This window comes from Stenella coeruleoalba (assembly GCF_951394435.1).
Source record: "Stenella coeruleoalba genome assembly, chromosome: 16".
NCBI classification, from domain to species: Eukaryota; Metazoa; Chordata; class Mammalia; order Artiodactyla; family Delphinidae; genus Stenella; species Stenella coeruleoalba.
The window spans coordinates 38,563,068-38,586,606 of NC_137162.1; the positions used below are offsets into that span (position 1 = coordinate 38,563,068).

The 23,539-nt window shown below is 40.8% G+C and overlaps 1 protein-coding gene across 4 annotated transcripts in view; it reads left to right on the forward strand.

Annotated features, from left to right (window-relative positions):
- SGMS1 (sphingomyelin synthase 1) overlaps nucleotides 1–23,539 on the forward strand; it is a 291,776-nt gene that overhangs the window by 265,871 nt on the left and 2,366 nt on the right. For all 4 annotated transcript variants that reach the window (XM_079901027.1, XM_079901029.1, XM_079901028.1 and 1 more), the window contains 3 exons: nucleotides 4,307–4,424; nucleotides 21,589–21,742; nucleotides 23,262–23,428. In XM_079901027.1, the coding sequence (XP_079757153.1) occupies nucleotides 4,307–4,424; nucleotides 21,589–21,742; nucleotides 23,262–23,428 (439 nt within the window). The remainder of the gene's footprint in view (nucleotides 1–4,306; nucleotides 4,425–21,588; nucleotides 21,743–23,261; nucleotides 23,429–23,539) is intronic.

Genomic DNA, 23,539 nt, shown 5'->3' on the forward strand with positions numbered 1-23,539 from the left:
AGAGAGAGGCAGGCCAGATCATCCAGGGCCTCACGGGCTTGGCAAAGGATTTGGATTTTATTCAAAATATAGCTGGCAACTACTGGAGGGTTTTAAAGGACATACTCTGTGTAACTGTTTCAAACAAAGGATGATTCTGGCTGCTCTTTGTAGAAAGGATTTTAGGGAGGCACAAGTGGAATTAGGGACACTAGGTCAAAGGTCATAGTGGAAGTTCAGGCGAGATAGAATGTTGAGAAGTGGATGACATTTCAGAATGAGTGACCAAACACTGGGGGGGACGTAAAGCATATCTAACTGGGCACGGAATGTGCAAACGATAATGAAGAATGGACAGTTTCCTTCTGGATACCTAGAAGGATTTTTTTCAGTACTTTAATAACTAACATGGTTATCATTAAATAACTGTCAGAAGTGCTTATTTTGTAGAGGTCTGGGTCAATACGAAATATGACATAAATATGACAAATATGACATAAATATGACATAAAACACTAAGTGAAAAATCTGAGTTAAGTGGATTTTGATATGTAGCTTAAATGTGATCGGATGTTGGCTCATCGCTTGGTACACAACAGTGTAGTCTCAAAATGAAATTGGGCTTTCTTACACAATTTGAAGCCATTTCCTGAATCTTTTTGTCTTGTGTAATGTATTTATATTTCACCTTAGACTCTCTGAAACTGCAATTTCCCCATCTGTAAAATAAGGATCATAGCCTTTCATTGCAGGTTATTTTAAGAATTAAATGACACAGAGCTTGGCGTAGAGGAGGAATTTGGCAAAACCCTAGTTACTGTTAATAACAGTCTGGGGAAATTCCTCAGTAGCATTTCTCTGAATCATTAAGAAAGATACCGTTTTGCTGGCGAGGAAGCCAATTTCCAAAGAAGTTAATTGAGATGATTCAAATCATCACGCGAGCCTTTGCTAAAGGTAGAGCCAGCATCTGTGTGAAGATAAGCTGGAGACGCCTTGTGTCTGTGGCATATACTGGAGGGACCTGAACTGCGCACTGGCCTCCGTGATTGCTCCAGAGATGTGGGCCTCCCTGATCCTGGTCCAGATACATGTGCTGTCCCCCGTGTTTATCGCCTCCTACTTTGAGATTGTTGCTTAGTTCCACTGCTATGTCTCAGGACCTGTTTGTTTCAAGAGCTGGCAGAGCAGGTCTGAACACTGAAAGAATTGTGCGTCTTCTGGCTACAGCTCAGAAAGAGACAACTTGCGGGAAACAAAAGAACTTCCCAGTATTTTAATTTTACTTTCCAGTATATTCATTTCTTTCATCGTTTTTTCTTTAGAATTTTAGACCATTGTATCAAATGCCAGAAACAAAGCAGTACTGCTGTTTTAAGCCTGTATTTGGTAGTAATTAATCAGGTTCTGTGTACTTTTTCCTCCTTAAGTAGGGATAGTAGAATGTTTAATAAAGTTATCCTGGACCTAACATAACATACCATTCTAACAAGTCTTAATGATTATCTGTAAAATATTAACACTTTTATTCATATTTCCTTATCGAATTTAACAATAATGAAGAATGGACAGTTTCCTTCCTCTTGCATTATATTGCAGACCTTTTACATGGGACTTAGAAAAAAATATAAGCCACTAAGCCACTACCTTTCTTTTTTTTTAATTTAACAGTGTTTTTCTTTTCTGTCAGAGCAAGTAGTAATGAGCCTATTACTCAAATACTTGAGAGAAGAATAATCGTGACCAAGTACAAGCGTCTGTGACGTGATAGTCATTGCAGAGTGCAAGCAGATAGGAAACAGGCTTCTTTCCAACGTGAAAGGAGAGATATATCCCATGTGAGAAGAACAGCATTGTGGTTCTGAGAATTATAATGTGTATATTGTCCTTGGCATTTGCTTAATCTCTGGAAATACCTCATTAATGTTTCCTCTGTGGCTTTTTTGTTGTCTTGTTACATTTTTAACTACTTTAAACCTTTTTTCTTTAAAGCACATCTTGAACTTTTAAACTTAAGTAAGAAAGAATTCTAATGTGTGAAATTGTTTGATTAAGGAAGAATACCTTAACAGGATACAAGTTTTTGAAACACTTTTATATCCTGCTTTTTAAAGTTTATGGTAGGAGATTCTTGTTTAAAATTATACATTGAAGATATTCTAAGCTTGCTTTCAAAAAGATTAATACCAAAGATCAGAAGATTCTTATTAATAGTCACTTCCAGCTTGTCACCATGTGAATACTGATGGAGTCACATTGATAAAATCATTTGACTTTTTCACTTCAAGTCAAAGAGTAAATGTGACTGAATCTTTAATGTTTGATACTTTTAAAGTATTTTTTGTTAAAGAATTTGTCTTTTCTCATCCATTATCATTTTTTCATATACCTCATTCTCAGGTAATCCTAAGTCTTTTCACTGCTTCTCAAATGTGACTCAAGTTTGAGATATGGAAATAGTTACTGGTGTTTGTGTGTGCGTGTGTGTATCTTATGTGCACCATGAAACCATCAGGCAAAGGGATTTAAGATAGTAATCTTTCCCAAAATGGAGTGATAGGAGTCATTTTATTTCTCTTCATCTAAAGAGATTAACATATCTAAATAGACTTAACAGTTTTCTGTTGTAGATGTTTTTCGTATAGTTCAAGTAAAATGGCAAGTAATTTCTGTTTGTTTGAACAGGATGGTGAGAGAGGGCATTTTCTTTTTGAGAAAAATGATCATCGTGTCTTACAATGTAAAATTCACGCGGGTATTTCAAGTTATTTTGGTAAGACATTTATAGTCTAGTAATATTCTCTAGTATTGTCCCTCTTTATATTGTTTAATTATACTGTGCTTTTCATCAAGTGAAATTAGAGGCACATACCTTTATAAAAGACAGCTTTATGCTGAATAAATTCTTGCCCTTGGAGGTGGCAAGCACAGCTTCAATAAGAGAAAATGAGACATTCTCTGTGGTAAGCAGTTTTGACCCAGTTTCTAAAATCTGGGTAAAGAGGCACAACACCCAGGCTCTACCCGTACAACCTAAGGACCTTACATGAACTGTGTAGTTATGAATGAAATACTAATACAGTTATGTGGGTTATTTTTAAATTAATTTCTAATCACACAGGTGACATATCACTTCATTCCTCTTGTTAAAAAATACAAACGATACAAATTCTCCTCCAGTAGGAATGTCCATCCTGCATAAAAATAGAGGCACATTGTACAATTATAGAGTGAATGTTCAGTATCCTCAGAGGAAAGCCTGTTCACTGTTTCTAAAAAATGTGTGTTTATTTATGTCAGGTTGCCCTGGGCCAAGGAAAAATTTGAACCCCTCAAGGTTGAAGAGGAGGAGACCCACAGGACTGTGATTCTGGCCTGTGGTAGAACAAGATAGAACAGGTAGAATTAGAAGGGAAGGAACATTCTTGTTCAAGGATACACTTAAGTTTGTACAACTTAATCTAGTTAAAGCCAAACCTATGTGGAAATTGCTATCAGGAGAAGTTATGAAACTCAATATACATGTTCACATATACATATCTAATAATTTCATTAGAACCACCAATAAACTTGAAATGGAAAAGATGTGTGATTCTAATTCTTGCGTATTTTGTGATTCATCCACAAAATGTATACATTTGTTGACTGCCACTGTGCATGGATGGCAGGGATTTTCCGTACATTATTTCTAATGTTCTTATTTCTGGTTTACAGATTAGGAAACTGAGACTCAGAGATGTCAGTAGTCTATCCCAAGGCCACATAGTTAGCAGAGAGAGGTTGGATGCTATCACTGAGACAGGCTCTTTTCTTGGCATCGTGCTACCTTGGAGATCTGCTAAGATAATCAGTTTCTGGGATGTACAAGTATAGTGGTTTAATGTCTTTGGCTCATTAAATGCCAGAAAAGTTTTGAATTCTCATTTTAATGTCATTGTAATTTTCTGAACATCTTTTTTATGACAGAAAAGACACTCTCTAAATGTTTAACCACAGGTACTGAGTCAGCTCTGACCCATCAGAATAGGCCCTACTTGTACATCAGTTGAATGTCAACTCACGTTTAAGGCCTCAGGAAGCCCAATTAATAGCAATATAGAGTGTTTTAAACTCCTCTGGCCTTAAAGTTAATATTTAAAAAGAAAAAACAGAATCATTCTCAAAATCCTCACCTTAATCTGCTCTTAGCTCTAGTTATAAAATTCTGATTTCAATCTCTCAGGTAGTTTTGGGGTTTGTTTGTATTGTTGGGTCATTGAAAACTTGAAGTAAATGAACCTGCGAAATTTCATGACTGAGTGTCTGCCCTGTTTTTCCCTTTTTCTAGGTCTATTATTAGCAGAAGATTTTTCTGCATAGTTGGCACGCTGTACCTGTATCGGTGTATTACAATGTATGTAACTACACTCCCAGTACCCGGTATGCATTTCAACTGCTCTCCGAAGGTAAACCATTCCTTGCTGTAATTTCCCTTTTTGTTTGTTTCTCATCTTGCCCAGGGGTCCTTTGATGTAGGCCAAAGGTAAAAATTTCTTTAGAATAGAATCAAGTCCCTTTGCCTTCATCTGGGAACGTTACTAAGCAATACAGCTAGGTGGCCCCACCCTTCTTAAAATTCCCAAACCCCAGTGCTTCGCAGCTGGGGAAATATGTGGTCTAGTTAGTGTGATGGAAGCAGTTAAGCTTTGTGTGTGGGCATAGCTCTTTGGTTTCCTGCCATACTTTTAAAATATCATTCGCTCCCTTGATACAGATCCAGAAGCTTTTATATGCGTTTTCCCTCTCTTAGATGGAAGGTTCTGTTTCAAATGATATTTTTTCCTTCTTTCTATTAATCCCTACAGTGGGAATCCGTAACAGCAGAGCTAGAGACACTATTCCTGTCCCTTTGCACCCTCCACCCACCCAAACAAGATCTCTCCTCCCTGGCGGGACATCTTGCTGTATTGATCTTCTCTAGTAGCATAGAAGCTTTTCTTTAAAATAAACTTTATTCCTCTTCTATTGTCTCTACCTTTCCATCAGATTCACGTAATACTCCATACCCCAACTTTTGCCTTGGAATAATTTCAACTGGGGAGATCATCGGAATTTTATGAAATAATTAACAGGAGATTTAGTTTTAAAAATGTCTACCTACATTAAAGCTTTTTAATGTAATAAGAAGTAGAAGAAGCTCATTTCCTCGATTTGGGTGGGAGAAAAAATGGAATGCTGTGTGTTTGGAATCATTTCTTCACATCGCACTTGTGCTAGTGAAACATCCTTTCAATTTCATCCATTTGTACTTTTGTTACTTCCAGAAGAGACATTCTCTCTGATAGAACCTTGGAAGAGGGCTGAAGAATCCAGTCCCTTGGAAGAGGGATTTTTTTTTTTTTTCGGTACGTGGGCCTCTCACTGTTGTGGCCTCTCCCGTTGCAGAGCACAGGCTCCAGACGCACAGGCTCAGCGGCCATGGCTCACGGGCCCAGCCGCTCCGCGGCATGTGGGATCCTCCCGTACCGGGGCATGAACCCGTGTCCCCTGCATTGGCAGGCGGACTCCCAACCACTGCGCCATCAGGGAAGCCCCGGAAGAGGGATTTTTAAAGTGGTGTCTTTATCATTTGAAATTCTGGATCTCTTTAGGTTGCTTGCTTACTGTGGTCCCCTTCCTTCCTAGACTTACATACGTGCTCAGAGAGGTAGCTAGTTTGTTTCTGCCCTCTTTCTGTTTTTGCTACAGTCTATTTCCGTAACTGGAGAATTCGTCATAAGGAATGAATGATCCCAAGGTTCTACTCATCTCCATCAGCAATCCTGCCTCTCTGCATCTCCTTGCTCTTTCTTCAGCCCTTCCAAAGAAAGCCAGCCTCACATCTTCTTTATCCTCTATGAAAGCTCTCAGGCACTTGCCTACAGCTCCTGACTTAGACGAAATACCTTGTTGTCACTGAGGACCCAGTGATGTAGACTCCTGCTGGGAGGCTGGCTTGATAAGCAAGTGTGTTCTCAGTAGTAGTTCGGTTCTTAAAAAAGTCTGTGCCTGGGAAGTTTCTCCACCAAGGAACATGTCATACCAGTTTAGGTAGATGTGGGATCTGGTCCAGCCCATGTTGAAGATGGACCCAGCATCAAGGGGTCGTGCTGTGTGTGTGGCCTTTCTCCCTGATCTGGTTCCAGCCTTGTTTCTTCTTAGGACCTCTGCAGCTCCACCCAGTTGCCGGCACCCCCACACTTGGTTAGTATTGGCACTTACAGAGTCAGCTTGAGTCATCAGCACATCCAATCAGGATCCCATAGCTAACTATAGCGTGTGGGTTTTCTTGGTAAAGACAGAGGTAATGGCAGGGACAGTATGCAAAACCAGACCCCAGTGTGTCACTCATTTATCATGCTGCCGGAAACCCCGACTAGGGCCATCTTTCTGTGACAGTCTTCTGGAAATTAGAATCTTTAAAGTAAAGTATACAGGAGGGGGTAAAATGTTAGCAAAAATTATTAGTAAAAGCTCACTAAATCTGATTCTTTTGTAGAACAGAGTTCTTGGAAGAATGGGTTCAAAAAAACAGTTTTTGGTTCTGAAATTTTTCAGCTGTATTCCAGAGAGAAACCAGTATAAGGAACCACCGTGTGCCAGCACCCAGACTCAGTAGTTACCAAGATTTACTACATTTGCTTCATCTTATCTTCTGTTTTTCTTTTGAAGTATCTTAAAGCAAACCCCAGACAATGTTATTTCATTGCTACATACTTAATATGCATCTAAAAACTTTGGACATTTTATCTCATAACTTTACCGCTGTTGGTACATTCGGCACAATTAACAGTAATTCTTTGGTATTGGCAATTACCAACTCGTGGAATATCTTGATTGTCTTAAAAAATGCCTTTTTAAAAAAAACAGTTGGTTTGTATAAATTAGGATCCACAGTCTTTATATTACATTTAGTTGTTCTGTCTGTTAAGTCTCTACATTCTAGAGCAGTTCCTTCTCTCCTCCCCACCCCTCGTTTATTTTTTCTGGCATGCGGGATCGAACCTGTGCCCCCTGCAGTGGGAGCTTGAAGTCTGAACTGTTGGACCGCCAGGGAAGTCCCCCCACCCCCTTTTTGTAAACCCCATCAGTAACTTACAGAGATCAGAGCAGTTGTCCTGTAGAATATCCCACATTCTGGACTTATCTGTTTGCGTCTTTCTAGTGTCAATTAACTTCTTCCTCTCTCCTCCATATTTCCTCTAAATAGAAAGTTGGCTCTGGAGACTTGATTCAGTTGTTCTAATTTCTTTGGCAAGAACACTTCACAAGTAAGACAGAATGATTTCTGAAGCTAGACAGAAGACTTGGAAAAGGTCTTGAAGGCTCAGTGCTGCCTCTTGGAGATCAAACTTAAGAAACTGAGAGGTCAGACAAGGGGCAGAACACTGCACTGGGGAACAGTGTCAGAAGGGAGCGAGAGATAGTGCTCGAGAGAGATCCCAGAGACCACCTCTGCCTACCTTAGAGCCCTACCCAGGGCTTGGTTAGTCAAAACGGAAAGGAACCTTACTGAAAGTCATCCAGTCCAGTGTCGCAATATCCTCGCCACCAAATCTTGATCAAACTCTCTCTGAACCATTGCACCGAGAGGGGACTCATTACCCTGTAAAAATACAAACCTACCCAGTAGTGGAAAGAACACTGAGGTCAGAGTGAGGATGATGTCATCCAGCACTTGCTAGCTGTGCAGAAGTTGCATTTAACTTCTCAGAGCCGCAGTCCCTTTGTTGGCAAGACAGGGTTTATGGCACTTTTCATACCATCTTAAGGAGTTGCGAGAGTGAAAGAAGGCAGTAAATACACAGGGCTCTGTAGATGTAAGATGCTGTACAGAAATAAGAAAGCTTGGTGTGGCCATCACGCCTTAACGCCTAGACTCTTATTCATCCAGAGAAAATGTATTTAACGTGCATTAACCACCTGCTGTGTCTGAGGTACTGGAGTGCAAGGGGGTGAGCAGAGTAGAAGCCCCTGCCTTTGTGGAAAGTGCTTTAAGACCACCTCATCCGAACTTTCATCTTATATAATGTGGAAAATGCTGTGATATAAGGACCTTAAGCTAAGCTGCTGGCCGTAGGGATAAGAGAAGTGGAGACAGATTTGAGCAATATTTAAGTGGCTGAATCAGTACAGCTTAGCAATACATTTGATATAGGGAATAAGGAGAGAAAGGAAGGATTTCAAAGGCAACTGGCTTTTACCACTGGCATAATTATAAGGTAAGGAGGAAAACGGAGTTAATGACTTCAGATTAAACAAATAGAGTCTGAGGTACTTGTGAGATATCTAAGTGGTGGTGTCCAGGCTAACTAGCAGTCTACATCTGAAATTGAGGGAAAAATCAGCGCTAGAAATTAAATATTTGTGATTCATCATATTCTCGGTGGTGTTAAAGCTGTTGGTATGGATGAAAAGGCCAGAGACAGGACGTTAACGTACGATGCTTCCAGAATTGGTTATCCCCTGACTTGAGACACCATCTAAGGCCTGTTGGTTGGTGGATATTCTTATGGTTATCAGTCATCATTAAACTCCAAGGGAAGAGAGTTGAGCTTTAGAATACGACTTTGTTTAACATGGGCACGTGAACCTAAACTTGGTTCTGCCAACATGCAAAGCCCCATAATTAGTATACTTAATTCTTCCCTTAACACCAGTATTCAAAACGCATGGCTTCTAAGAAAAATGTTTCAACAGGTATGCAGTAGTAATTAAGAAAATTGTTCCTAGTGTTCATTCACTTGATGGCAGTGTACTCTTTACTTCACAAAATGTCATGGCTTAGAGAAGTAATCGTCATGTGAAATGATGAGGTGAGAAGAGAAGGGGGCCTGTCATCAGATGCTCCTGCAACAGAGATGAGCTGCTGGGGCGTGAGAAGGGAAGGAAGCATTCAGTTCCTGGAACAGAAGCTTCTGGGAAGCACTAGTCCTGTATCCCAGTGGGTGTGCGTGGTGGGCTTACGAGGCTGCCAAGTTAGTGCAACCTTGATTACCCCTTGTTAATCTCAACACAGCTTTTCTCCAAGGAGCATGTGTCCCAACCAGAAAACACCTTCTTGTCATCTTGTTCTAACTTTTTAGGATTCAGTTTTTTAAAATAAAAAAGGCAGAAACATTTGAGAATTCTTCTATGTCCTAAGCTTTATGTAAGAAATTTTTGTTGTTGTTTTTTTAGCGAACTCCACAAGAAAAAAAAAGAAACAAAAAAAACCTGCCCCAGATAACACAGATACACTAATGTTATTGGAAGAGAAGGAATAACTTATGCTGTTTTCAACTCTCATTTTAATAATCACTTGAGTTAATCTAATACCTAAGCATTAAAGTGAGATTCATGTTGGTTCTGGTTTTTGGTCTCCATGGTGACCTTAGATTTGAAAACCTTCAAAACGAGAGAGTTACGTTACATCCTGGGTACTTAGCTGGCTAACGCATTAATCTGACATGGTGTTTTCAGTGGAATGATTTTCTTGAACTTCAAAAACGTGTCTTTTTATTTTTCCATCCAGCATACTTGAACATAGCCCACTGTCGGACAAGGCTGAGATTAATTGGACATCTGAGATTAATTGTTCAGTGGAACAATAAAATACAAATATAATAACGGAAAGACTTCCGTGTTTTTTCCTGCCACTGTCAGTTTTTTTGCATTGAACGCATTAGAAAGATCAAAGCACCTCCTTCAATTCGATGCTAAGCTGTGATGTAGTAATCCTCAGTCTCAAGGGTCTCTTTACTGGCATGTGTTCAGTCTTACAAGGCACAAGACTCACTGCTTTTTAGGATTTTATAACCTTTTTAAGTTCTTTCCTACTTTCTTAGGTAACAGCTTGAGTGCTCAAAAGCTGCCCTCCTCGCTGACAAATGTTGATGTTCTGATTAGCTCCTGCTAACCTTATCAGCATTTCAGAATATGGCTTGTGTTCTGTTACCGAAATAGCTTCATGTCATCCTGTTGAATCGTGTGGAATTTAAATTGTCAGTGCTTGATTTTACCTAATTTTCTGCTTGCCTCCCAGTTTCTTATCATTTTGTTCATTCTCATTTTTTAAAAAATTTCTTGCTTTATAATTTCCGGTAACCTTCCCCATCCCAAGTCTCTTCTTCACTTTCCCATTTTTCTCTCCACTGTTCTCTTCCCTTTTCAGGAATGAGAAAAAAAAGAAAAAGAAAAAAGAAAAATGTACTAAGTCACTTCTTTCTGTCTTAAAAAAAGGTTATTTTTTCCCCATCTTAAAGAAACTCTACATTCATTATAGACACATTGCAAAAATGTAAAAAGGAAAATTTTTACATTCATGGTTCTATCTACTGCTCCTGTTTCAGTATATTTATTAGTTCTTTATGTGTATTTTTCTTACATCGTTCTGATCATGCTTTTTGTGCAGTTGTTCCTGTGTCTTTACAGTTAACATTTGTTATATGCATTTTTACATGATTTTATAAACTTTCTATATGGTTTTCTTATTTATGGGAAGTCTCCAGGGAGACAGGGATTGCGAGGCAGGGAGATTATAGATGTGACTTCTTTTCACAAACAAGCGGATTGCTTACTTCTGAATAAACATTTCTAGAGGACCTGTCTTGCGTGGGGTGAATTTTGAGGATACACAAATACGTAAGACAAATGGGCATCCAGAAGCTGTGACAGACATGTAACACATAAGATTATTCTCTGACTACAGCCTTCACTGTAATAGGCGTGAGGTGCTCAGTTGCCATGGAAGCAGAGAAGAAGGTGGCAAACTTTGCTGGGAGTGTTGGCTGCACTGAGGAGGTGCCGTCCAAGCCAAGTCTGAAAAGGATGAGTAGGTGTTTGCCAAGTGGAGTTAAAGGGAGAGAACAGAAAGGGTGTGAAAGGAAGTCTGAAGGCGCAGGTAAAGTTAGATACTCCTGGTCATGTGGTCCTGTGGGCTGAGTGGCAGAGAGAAAGCCAGAGAGGCACGTTGTGGGCAGGTTTTAAGGGATCTGGTCACCCTTCTAAGGAGTCTGGCCACAGGAAGCCAGGAAAGGTTGGAGCAGTGAATAGGATGTGATCACATCTGTCTCTTAGAAAGCCATCTCTCCAGTGATACAGAAAGTAAGCTGTTTGGGAGAGAGGAGGGGAGGTAGACTTCGAGCGGTGCTAAATTACGTCTACCTGTTTCGTGCCAGGTATGATTCTCAATGTTTTTTCATTGAAGTCTCACAGTCATGAGTGGGAGGAAGTTGCAGTTGGTCCAGAGATGCTTGACTTGCCTGTTGTCTCGCAGGTACTAAGTGGCAGAGGCAAGAAGTTCGGCCGCGTCTCTGTTCTTGGTACTTCACACGAGGGAGGCAGATGAGGCTGCTTTTGTGCGGTGTTTCAAGTTTAGAGATGAGGAATGCCTAGACCAGGGCAGACACTGGGAAGGTGACAGAGGTTTCCTACACGGCAGCAGCCATCTAGTGTGAAGAGGTCACCAGGGTGAAAAAGCATTCACTGAAGAAATCCGAAGAGCCTCGGAGGTGACGCTATATGACTCTACACGAAGCGTGATCCACTGTGTCAGAGTACAGGCAGATGGACAGCAGGACTTTTGTCCTGAGGAAGGTTCCAGAGCTTCCCAGACACTGCAGGCCGGTGGGTTCCATTCAGAAGCCATACTGTCCTGCTTGAGAGGCTCCCACTGGCCACGTGTGAGACAATTGGAGCACCACAATGAAATATGACAGTAATTAATTATAATACGTTAATAAGAAACATTTTAAAAATTAGTGCTGGTGGAGAAAAAATTAACTGCTAGATATAAAAGAAATATTAGAAATAGAAAATCACCATTTTGCAACCACTGTAGTAATAATTCAAGCAAGAATCATCAACAGATGCTAAAGCCACTGGGTGAAAGGTGGGGCACCATAATATTTATATAGTTTCAAAAAGTCACAAACTGCTTGTTAATAATAAAGGGGCAAAGGTGTGTGTTCGGAGGAGAAATCTGGCAGACACTCTGGCAGCCAAGTGATCAAACCAGCAGCAGAACAAATGATATCGGATGCTTTTTGATCTGATGCACTGGGTAGGACACATCATTTCTGTATATTCCTGCCAATAACATTTAACCTGAGTTTAAACATAAGGAAACAGTCAGATAAAAGCCAAATGGAGGGACATGCTCTTGATATAAAAAAACTAGACTGGACTCTTTAAAATAAAATGTCAGTGTCATTTAAAAAAAAAAAAGGACTGAGAAACTAGTAGACTAAGAAAAATTAAGAGTATGACAAGTACCCTCAATATGTCTCCTCTGATTGAATCCTAGATTCTGGGGGGAAAGCTATACAGGACATTGTTGAGACTATGGGGGAGTCTGAATAAGGATGTCTATTAACCATGATAGTATTCTATCATTGTTAAATTTCGTGAGTGTGATTATAGAAGAAAATGTCCTTGTTTGTACACTTAAGGGTAAAGTGTCATAATGTATTCAACTTAAATCTCAAATGGCCCAGGAAAAAAAAGTGGGAGAAGAAGGAGAAGCAAATGTGGCAAAATATTGATAATTGATGAGTCTAAGGATGTTCATTATTCTCTTCTTTAGATTTACACATTTTCAAAGCAAAAATTTGAGGGAATTTTTTTTTCAATTTTCACCTCATGACCAGGTAGGCTACAGAATCTCTCAGATATAATTTTTGTTAAAGGGAAATCTTGCCTGACTGAAATACTGGATTTCTTTAATGTGACAAATAAGTATCTGGGTAAATGGAAATCCATAGCTGATCTTTAAGATTTTATGAGGGCTTTGGTAAGTCTCCTTACTAAAGGCCATGAAAACATTTTTACGTTTTTACTGGGGGAAAGGGAGGCTGGTAGGGGATGAGTGCTTTATTACTGATGATTATTTAGAGACCCCTCCCCATGAAAAAAAAAAGCCTGCCTGGTATAGGAACTCGTGGATACATTGGATAATGGAGCAGTGTGGAGAGCCAAATCCCTCAGAGCTCAGTGGAGGGAAAAATGTTTTTAAGGTTGTATATCTGAGTTCTAAGAGGATGTGTATAGGGAAATCTCCCTACTTCAGATCATTTGAGATGGATATAATATTTGCGGATGAAACTAAATCTTCCCAGGAATGAAATGAATTCATAAAAGTGAGGAAGAATTCATAAAAGTGATCACAGGTGAACATCCGTGAGGGCTGTGTATTTAAGGAGAATTTCACTTCTTGGCTGCTAAGCATTGAGTTCTCACTTAAGGAACTCCTCACCCAAAACATGGGCCTAACTTGATCATTGTAATGTGGTCTGATATTTGTATAGCGCTTTATAATTTTTGAGCAACCACTTTTATAAACATTACCTCCCTTTGGCAGTGAGGGTTGAGGATGAGGTGGTGGTATTCTCGCCATTTTACAGATGAGAGAACTGAAGCTAGAATGGGTAAAATGGTTTGTCCAGAGCCACCTGGATGGTTAACCCAAAACGGGGGCTTGCGGCTGGATTTATCCTCATTGTTGTTCTTATGACATAAGCTTAGAGGTCTTTGGAGCATCCCTCCTACGCAGCACAACATAAAGCAAGGAAAGTTAAGATCAAACTGAAAACACCTTGCTCAAGAAGGTGGAAAATGTGTAATTTGTTTGTGAAAGATACCCATGGAAATAACTTTTTTAGAGATGGGGAAATTTGATTTAATGGAAAAAACACTTACGAAAAATAGATCTTTAGTGAATAATGAATAAAATTTTTAAACCGTTCAACTATATTTAAATGATTTATGTAAAGTGGTTTCAATTTCATTAACATGACAAAAACAACAAAAAAAGTGAACCTGGAGACATTGTCCAGCCTTTGTTATTTGGAGAAGTGTTTGCACCAATAGCTGCTCTTTCCAGGGAACCAAAAGGCAAGATCCTTTAGTGAGAGGTAAGACATTTGGATCTGATCCCAACTGAGCCACTGTGAAATAGAAAAATAGCGCCTCTATTTGCTTATCTGTAAAATGGATATAATTACACATACGCTAACCAGCTGACAGGCTTGTGAGGCTACAATGAGCCAATTGACAGGAAAACTCTGTTAAAAAGTTGGAATCTCTGTACAAACAAAATGTAATATTTTATTATGTACAAACGACCCTACATTCCTTTTTGTTGTTTTTTTTTTACTCCTCAATCGACAGTCACAAAAAGGTATGAGAAATTATAAGGGACAGTTTTTTTTTTAATTGGCATATAATTGCTTTACAGTGTTGTGTTGGTTTCTGCTGCACAATGAAGTGAATCAGCTATATGTATACATATAGCCCCTCCCTCTTGGACCTCCCTCCCCACCTCCAATCCCACCCATCTAGGTCATCACAGAGCACTGAACTGAGCTCCCAGTGCTATACAGCAGGTTCCCACTAGCTAGCTGTTTTACACATGGTAGTGTATTTATGTCAAACCTGATCTCCCAATTCCTCCCACCCACCCTCCCCTTGCCCCACTGTGTCCACACGTCCATCCTCTACATCTGAGTCTCTATTCCTGCCCTGGAAATAGGTTCATCTGTACTATTTTTCTAGATTCCACACATATGCATTAATATACGATATTTGTTTTTCTCTTTCTGACTTACTTCGCTTTGTATGACAGACTCTAGGTCCATCCATATCTCTACAAATGACCCAATTTCATTCCTTTTTATGGCTGAGTAATATTCCATTGTAGATATGTACCACATCTTCATGGTATATATGTATCACAGAAGGTCAGAGAAATTATAAGGGGCAGTTTTGAACCTCTCACTGCTGCTGTGAAATCTAAAACATTCATCAAACTTAGCAACACACCATCTTCCCCTCAGTCTTCAAGGTCATGCTCAAGGACATTTCATGGCTCAAATTAGTTCTTAAGTGTCCATCACTGGTTAGAAGGGCCGTGTGCCTGTTGAAATTCAGGAAGTGGCATAGTTTTGCTGCTTTTGTTTGGGAGTTGAAGTTGAGGCGGGGACTGCAGCACGTAGCGTGTGTTTCCCAGTTGCAGGCTGCGCAGGACATGGATTGATGGGGATTCCACTGATCCTGCTGTCCCCTGATGCTTGATTCCCTTAGCGGATCTGACCTGTGGTCTGGGTGTTGAAGAACAGCTTTCTTTACATGCCATGGATGGTAGTGCATTTTCTGTTTTGGAGGAAGACTTTTCTTCTGGAACAAGACAAGAAGTTATTTGCCCTGGTGGTAGTAGCTAGATTCATTGAATGCATGAATGAGGACAGGTCCACTGAGAGACATCTGACTGTTCCTGGTGGTTGGTATGGGGCATGATGGCATGACGTTACCTTTGTAAGGAACCTAGGCTGCTCAGAGCAAGGTTGCTTCATGTGTATCCGGTTCTTGGTTTATGCAGGCTTGGGGAGGCGCTGGCAGTGTACAGGTAGTGTGCAGTTTGCAGATAATACATACGTGGAGTCAGAGGACTTGGGACCCATTCCAGCTCCCAAACTGAACAGCCGGGGGACCCAGGACAGAGTTAAGACCTGCCTCGCTGATTTTTCAGGGCTGCTGTAAGATGAAGCATTGGTAAGACTCAAGGATTCTATTAAATAGCATTTCTGCTCTTTAGCACTCACTTTCAGCCCTTCCTCCAAGTTATACCAAAGCCATTGATTCGTGCAGCATTATTTGATGAGTTTGGGTTCTAGGTTCTCCCTCTCCTGCCAGAAGGGGATGAAGCACAGTGAATGTCCCCACTTTTCAGATGCACTTAAGAGAAAAGGCAAGTGCGTGAGGCCATCTGCAAACTGAATGGTGGTGAACAGCCTATCATCAGAGCACTGTGTATTCAGCCTTGAAAACATACGGGGGTGGGGGGGCTCTTCCCTGGTGGCGCAGTGGTTGAGAGTCCGCCTGCCGATGCAGGGGACACGGGTTCGTGCCCCGGTCCGGGAAGATCCCACATGCTGTGGAGCGGCTGGGCTCGTGAGCCATGGCCGCTGAGCCTGCGCGTCCGGAGCCTGTGCTCCACAACGGGAGAGGCCACAACAGTGAGAGGCCCGTGTACCGCAAAAAAACAAACAAACAAAAAAAACATACTGGGGGAACCTGGTTTTTAGTAACCAAAGGCTCACTGGTTTGAACCCTTCTGGAGTGGTCTGTCTCTTTCAGAAGCCTCTCCGTCTGTCTTCTGCTCTCCATTTCTTTCTATGTCTCATATTGCTTAAGTAATTTAGCCAGTTAATTTCTTGGCCGTTCATTAGAACTTGAAGAAAATTGCTCTGTTTTTACTGAAAAGTGATTTTTCTCTGACCCTAGGAGATCATAATTCACATAATGATGCAGATGCAAGACCTTGTCACAGCTTTGTAGTGCCCACTGAGAAAGTGTTTGTGTGAATGTCCCCCAAATATCTCTGCTTTCAAGGATGAGCACTCAGAAGTCTACTGATGGGGAGGTTAGAGCTCCAGGTACACACTCCATCCTCTTTCCCACTGAATGCAACCCAACACACAGGCCACAGTGTCTGGAGCAGCCCTTTGAGGACTCTGGAAAATGGTAGCAGGCAGAGTGCAGAAGGAAACTAAAATGAGAAGGAAGGAAGATGGAACTGGGAGCTTCCTGTTTCTGCTTCTTCCTCTTCCTCCCTCCCCCCTCCCCCTCCTCCCTTTTCCTCCTTTTCCTCCTCTTCTTCTGTTTTCTTCCCGTGTCTCCTGCCTGTACTCAGAGGTAACCTAAATCTCAGAACTGCAGAACTCCACAGGAATCCCCTCCTTTCTAGCCCAACAAGCAGGGAACTCCTACCGGTTTCCATGCAAACCATGCTAACATGCAGTGTGTACATCCTAGATTTTTCCAGTGCATGTTTTTTTAAACAGTTATACCAAACATTTTGTTTCATTTTTTTCCTCTTGGTAGAAGAAAATATTTATGATATAACTTACTACAAAGTCATTGTATGCTTATTTTTAAATAATGTATTAAACAATTATGGCCTAGTTCAGTGCATTTGAATCACTATAGTGTGCATTTGAATCACCTCAGATTCTGGCTCAGTAGGTCCTGAGGGGGTACAGGCACACGTTATTTTATTGAGCATTGCTTTATTACACTTTATAGTTATCGCAGTTTTTAGAACCTGAAAGTTTGTGGCGATTCTGGGTGGAACAAGTCTGTCACCACCATTTTTCCAGCATCATTTGCTCACTTCATGTGTGCGTCACATTTTGGTAATTCTTGCAGTTTTTCAAACTTTGTATTTGTTATGTGATCTGTGACCAGTGATCTTTGATGTTACTACTGCCACTTGCTGAAGGCTCAGATGATGGTTAGCATTTTTAGCAATAAAGTATTTTTTTAACTAAGGCACGTACATTGGTTTTTTAGACATAATGCTATTGTACGCTTAATAGACTACAATATCCATAACTTTTTATGCACTGGGAAACCAAAAAATTCGTGAAACTCGCTTAATTGGAATATTCGCTTTATTGCTGTGGTCTGGAAGCGAACCTGAAATATCTCCGAGGTATGCCTGTAATGACAGGCAACCCCTGGTGTTGCCATTGCTCCCCTGGCCCAGGTTCTGAATGGCAAGGGAACAGTTATTTACCAATTCCCATTTGGGTTGTTTCTAGTTTGTTGCTTTTATAAATAATATTGTGCGTAAAGGTTTTCTTCATGTGCGGGCTCACTTCTTGGAGGTGGGTGCCTAGAAACAACTAAGCACTGAGTCACACACAGGTCATGGCTGTTTGGATTGTGGTCAATATTGATGATTATTTTTGCAGAGGATTTTGCCAGTTGTAATAAATATATTAGTCCCCAGGTTGGTGATGAGGAAATTGAGGCTTAGAGTGGTTCGGCTGCCCAGGGTCACACAGCTAATTGGTAGGAGAGCCATGCTTTTAACCCGGCCTGTCTGTTTCAGAGGCCACTGCCTTCCTGCACTGCTGGCTGCTGCATTTACCACGTTCCTTCCCTCCTCTTTAAGGAGCCTGTTTGAGAGGATCAGCGACGTTGTCCCTGCCCCACCATTGGCTATCTGTTTTTAGCTTTGCTAATTTGATATGGGAAAGAATGAGCTCCTGTTAACGTTCATTTTTATTTCTATTTGCTTGACAGAGCCAGTGCCTCCAGCTGGTCACATCCTTTGTCCTTTGATAAATTTTGTTTCCTAAATGGTCTTATTTACTTGATTTATGTGTACTGTGTACACGGTAAAGATGTTAAGTTGTTTCTGCTCCAATTGTATTGTCATTTGCCTTAGAATTTGTTTACTTTCTTAGAGTGTAATTTAAAAATTTTATGTAGCTGTAACCATCCATCTTCTTTTCCTGTTCCCCACTGAGCTTTTAAAGAGCCTTCCCCCTTGCAGAGGTTTGACAATCATGGAAAGATATTTTTAAAAGAAAGCATAGATGTGTTAAGAAATGGAGCATTAATTTTGGGCTGTTTTTCCTCAATGCCATGTTTACCTCATAATCTCTCCCTCTTTTCCTACCCCTACAGTTTCTCCACAAATATTTTCCTACCAAAATGAGAGGGCAAATTGAGGGGGAATGGTGCTCAAGAATATGATGTATAGTTTTCAAAACACAGAGGGAGTTTCGAAAGGACAATTTGAAATAATGTAAACTGAAGAACCACCTAAGCTTTTTTGCCATAATTTTCTTCCATTTATTACCCGTTGTTATGACAGAACCAGACCAAACTTTCAATTTAAAACTCTGAAAAAATTTTTATCATGTTTATACATGCGTGCAATTTAAGAAACAAAATGATCCTACAGGACTTATTATGAAAACCATGGTACGCAACCCTTACCCTAATCACACTCAGCCTGCTTTCCTACTCTCTTTAGCTCTTTCAACTGAGTCTCGTGGTGTTTACCTTCATTTCTTTAACTCTTTTCACAGAAGTTTTGTGTGTGTATGTGCTTATCTTCAGGTCTCTAAGTGCCATGGCAATATTGTTTCTTTATAATTTCCAATACAGGCTGTTGCTGACTTCCTGCTGGGGAAGGCCAGGATTTAGAGCGCTCGTATTCCCCACACAATCCTCCCCCGCAGCTTGTATGTGTTCTGTGCCTTTTCCCTTCTTCCCCTCCCCCACCATCCCAGTACAGTAGTTTAGACTTCTTATCCCATCTTCCCAGTGTCATTTTCTGTCCTTGATTTAACTCAGTATTCAGAGCTTACATTCTTACAGTTTTGTAGATGCTATTCATAGCCAAGTCATATAGTTTCCTATAATTACTTTTCAACACAATACTTCATTTCCTGTAGAGTCCGTAATTGCCTTGCTTTTTTTTGCTCTGTTAGTTTTCTGTGTACTTACTCGTTCCCATGTTCTGACTCAGTGCAGCCGCGGAATTAGGTGTTCTGTTAGCCTCATCTCCAGAGCTCTGACTCACCCATTTAGGGGGCTCCCTCTCTTAGGCCTACAGCACAGCTCTCAGTATTCCCTTCGCTGGCATCCTAGCAAATCCCGTTTCTTCTTTTTTCTGTTTTCTCCTTTGCCTTGTAGAGTACATCTTCTGTAATTTCCCGCAAAAAGAATACATAGGTGGTAAATATTGTGAAATCTTGTATATATGAAATGACTTTAGTTTATCCTTGGTCTATTTTTTAAGATTAGGCTCAGTTAATAATATGGCTGCGTATAGAATTCTAAATTGGAAATCATTTTCCCTCAGAATTTGGAGGCATTTTTCTGAAGCCTTTTCTTTTCCAGTATTGCTTTTGAAGAAGCCTGATTCTTGATCTTTTGTGTGAAGCTTGTTTTTGATCTCTGGATGCTTGAAGGTCCCTTGTTAGCCCCAAGTTTCTGAAGTTCCATAATGCTGAGTCTTGCTATGTAGATCTGTTTGCTTCTGTTGAACTGGACTTTCAGTGATCCCTTTCAATTTGGAAATCCATATCTGCTATGTGGTATGTTCAAACTGACGTCCTTAACTAGAAATCTTGATCAGTTTTTTTAAAGGGAAATTATAATGAAACATGTTTCCCAGAGCCCAGAATATTATCAGTTAAATGTTGAAAAGGGGTCATGGTGATTAAATTGGCTAACCAAAATTTAAAAGAATGCTAACAAACATAAAATATAGACGGTCACACATTTTATTTGCCAGAGCAAACAAAAGTTTCGGTGAATGACTTGTTCATGCCATTTACCACTCTAGTATCCAGCCCAGACTTGTATCAGAGACAGGTAGATTTATTTATAAACTTTTTCACTCTTATTAAAAGGAAAAACATGCAGTTCTACCCACATAATTTCAGAAGATTGAAGGTACATCCTACTCAGTCCCTTGCTTCAATTTGGTCCCCCATAATCACATACCAAAAAAAAAATTCATATATTTGACTTTCTAACCTCCAGCTGCTTTAGCTAGTAAGTTAGTAGAACATTTGTCCTCTAGGCCAAGCGTGTGAAATAGATCTTTAAATTTTTCCCAGAGATTTTCCCCCAGATGGCAGTTATGGTAGTAAATCAATCAGTCAGTCTTTAACAGTGTAGTGAAAAAAAACTTTAGTAACTAAATATCTGCTGACATGAGCTCTAAAAAGTGCCAACATGTAAGGGGAGCTCTGAAGCTGCATGCTTCATCTCTAGGACCACACTCTTCCAAGGGCTGTCTGAACAGCAGTGTTGAGTGGGCACACTTCATAGCGGGGGGCGGTGACTTTACATGTCTTAATATAAACCCATAAAGGAAAAACACTCCTGTGCATCTCCTGTACTCTGAAAACCCCACTGAATACTTCTGTGACTAGATATATGGGTTTCCCCACACACGCACACACACAAGCAAATCTCTAACCCTCTTTAACTCCATTCTGGCACTGTCTACCTGGAAATAGCATCGGATCCCACAGGGTAAGGGCTCAATCTCACACTGACTGTCAGCCCCCAACCACTTCAGACTCTGATCACAGGTTCAGATTGTCACCTATACTTCTTACCAACCAGCTTTAAATTGGAAGTTCCTATGACCCCCCTCCTTGGGTTCAGTTAATTTGCTGGAGCTCACAGAACTCAGGAAAACATTTTACTTACTAGATTAGCAGTTTATTATAAAAGGATGTAACGTAGGACCAGCCACATGGAAGAGATGTGTAGGGCAAGGTATGTGGGAAGGGGCGTGCATCACTCTCCCCACATCTCCTCACGTCCACCAACCTGGAAGCTCTCCAAACCCCTGTCCTTTTGGATTTCTGTGGAGGCTTCATTATAGAGGCATGATTGATTAAATCATTGGCCATTGGTAATTCACTCAACCCCCAGCCCTTCTCCCCTCCTTGGAAGTGGCAGGAAGTGGGAAAGAGGTTCCAACCCTTTAGTCACCTGGTTGGATCTCCTGGCAACCACCCCCATCCTTAGGGGCTTTCCAGAAGTCACCTTGAACTCATGAACATGAACCTAGGTGTGGTTGAAAGGGGCTTTTATGAATAACGAAAGACACCTCTATCTCTTCTCGGGAAATTCCAAAGTTTGTAGAAGCTCTGTGCCAGGAACAGGGATGAAGGCCAAATATATATTTCTCATTATAAATCACAATATTACAAAGCTTAATTTTGAATATAAGTTATAATCGTAGCAGACTTTTATGTGGGCTAATAGTCTGATTTTTTCTTTTCCCACCAGCTCTTCGGAGACTGGGAAGCCCAACTGAGGAGAATAATGAAGCTCATTGCTGGTGGCGGCCTGTCCATCACGGGCTCCCACAACATGTGTGGGGACTACCTGTACAGCGGCCACACGGTCATGCTCACACTCACCTACCTATTTATCAAAGAGTGTAAGTCGAAAGCAGCCTTCCATGAGAAATGTAACTGGGCATGGAAAATGGGAACAGAACAGGCCTGATGTCAGCGGCCCTGGGGGGCGGGATTCCTAACCGCCTGCTGGTTGGTACCTGCAATACTTTAATGGGGTTAAGCCTTATCCTTGGAGATGCCATATTGGAAGACTTGGGTCACAAACTGATTTTGAATCCTGGTGCTATTACTTACTAGCTCTGTGACCTTGGGGAAAACCTCTAACCTCTGTAAGTCACAGTTTCCTCATCTTTAGAATGAGATACTGATAGCTCCTTCATGAATGAGGGAGAGGTTGTGAAAATTAAAATAGATGGCATATAGGGACACTAGTAGAGGTGCAGGGAGAATGAACGGTAGCCGGTCTTTGTTGTTGTATTGTTAGAGTACCAAGTACAGATTTTCCTGGAAATGGAACATGGAGCCCTGTACATACTCTTAAGACCCTACCCCCAACCGTGACCACTCCATCTAAACTGAAAAACCTCCCTTCACCCTCTCTACTGCTGATCCTACTGATTTGGTTCAATTTTTTACTTTTCCATAGGCTTTAACACCTTCTAACATAATGTATAATTTACTTTATTATAATTATTATTTATTGTTTCTCTTCAGTACTAGGAAGGGATCTCCCCACAAAGGCAGGCTCTTTGCCTATTTTGTTCATTGATTCCAGTGACTAGAGCAGTTCCTGTCCTGGGCACATCGTAGATGCTCAATAAATAGTGGTTGAATGAATGATGGATACTTGGACCCCTTGAAAATTCTGTAAAAGCCTAAACTGTCTTCCCGGGGTGAGAAGGGTAGATCACACTCAGACAACATTGTTGCCTAAAATTTCAGACCCTCTGAAGCCCACTTAGTGAGAATACAAGGTAGGAAGGCCTGCACGAATAGAGATTTTGAATCTCCCGTCAGGTGACTTCCCAGACACTGCCCTGCCCTTGGGAACGTACTTGGGCTTGAATTCCCAGGCACTTGGATTCTCTCTTATTTGTATTTGAGAAATGGACATCTCAAAGACTTTCAAATTAGTGTATGGTTGCAGAGCTTGGAAAGCAAATAAGGCAGTTGTATCAATTATAATTGCCTAGTCTGTGTATAAGGATCAAAAGGTACTGATTTTTGTATAGAGCATTAATCCCAAATTATTTCCTGGCAAATTTAATTGTCAGTGGGCGGTGTTGTTTTGTATTTTAATGGAGCATGATGCATTAACCTGTCCTTATTTGTCCTTTTAAGCTACACTTATAATTACATGAATCAAGTAATAACCAAATATAAATTACTATGGCTAAGAAAATCACTTTATGAAATAAGCTGCTTCCCTTCTAACCTCCGTTACAGAGAAACGAAAGCCCTTAGGTTTGCTACCCCAAAAGATCTGTTTTCAGAAGGGAAGATCCAAGGTAATTGGATTCAGAAGTAGTAGTTGAGGCATGGTCGGGTGCCCTTAGTGGCACTTGAATAACGGGACTATTGCAAATTTCTCCTTTTCAGATTCCCCTCGACGACTGTGGTGGTATCACTGGATCTGCTGGCTTCTCAGCGTGGTTGGAATCTTCTGTATTCTCTTGGCGCATGACCACTACACTGTGGATGTGGTGGTGGCATATTACATCACCACAAGACTCTTCTGGTGGTACCACACTATGGCCAATCAGCAAGTGAGTTTCTCTCCCCATTTGATTTTAACCCCTATTGCTCTTGGCCTGCCGTCGCTGGCGTGGCAGGGGGAAAAGCGCAAAGAACCCACAGATGTCTTCGGTTTCTCTTGT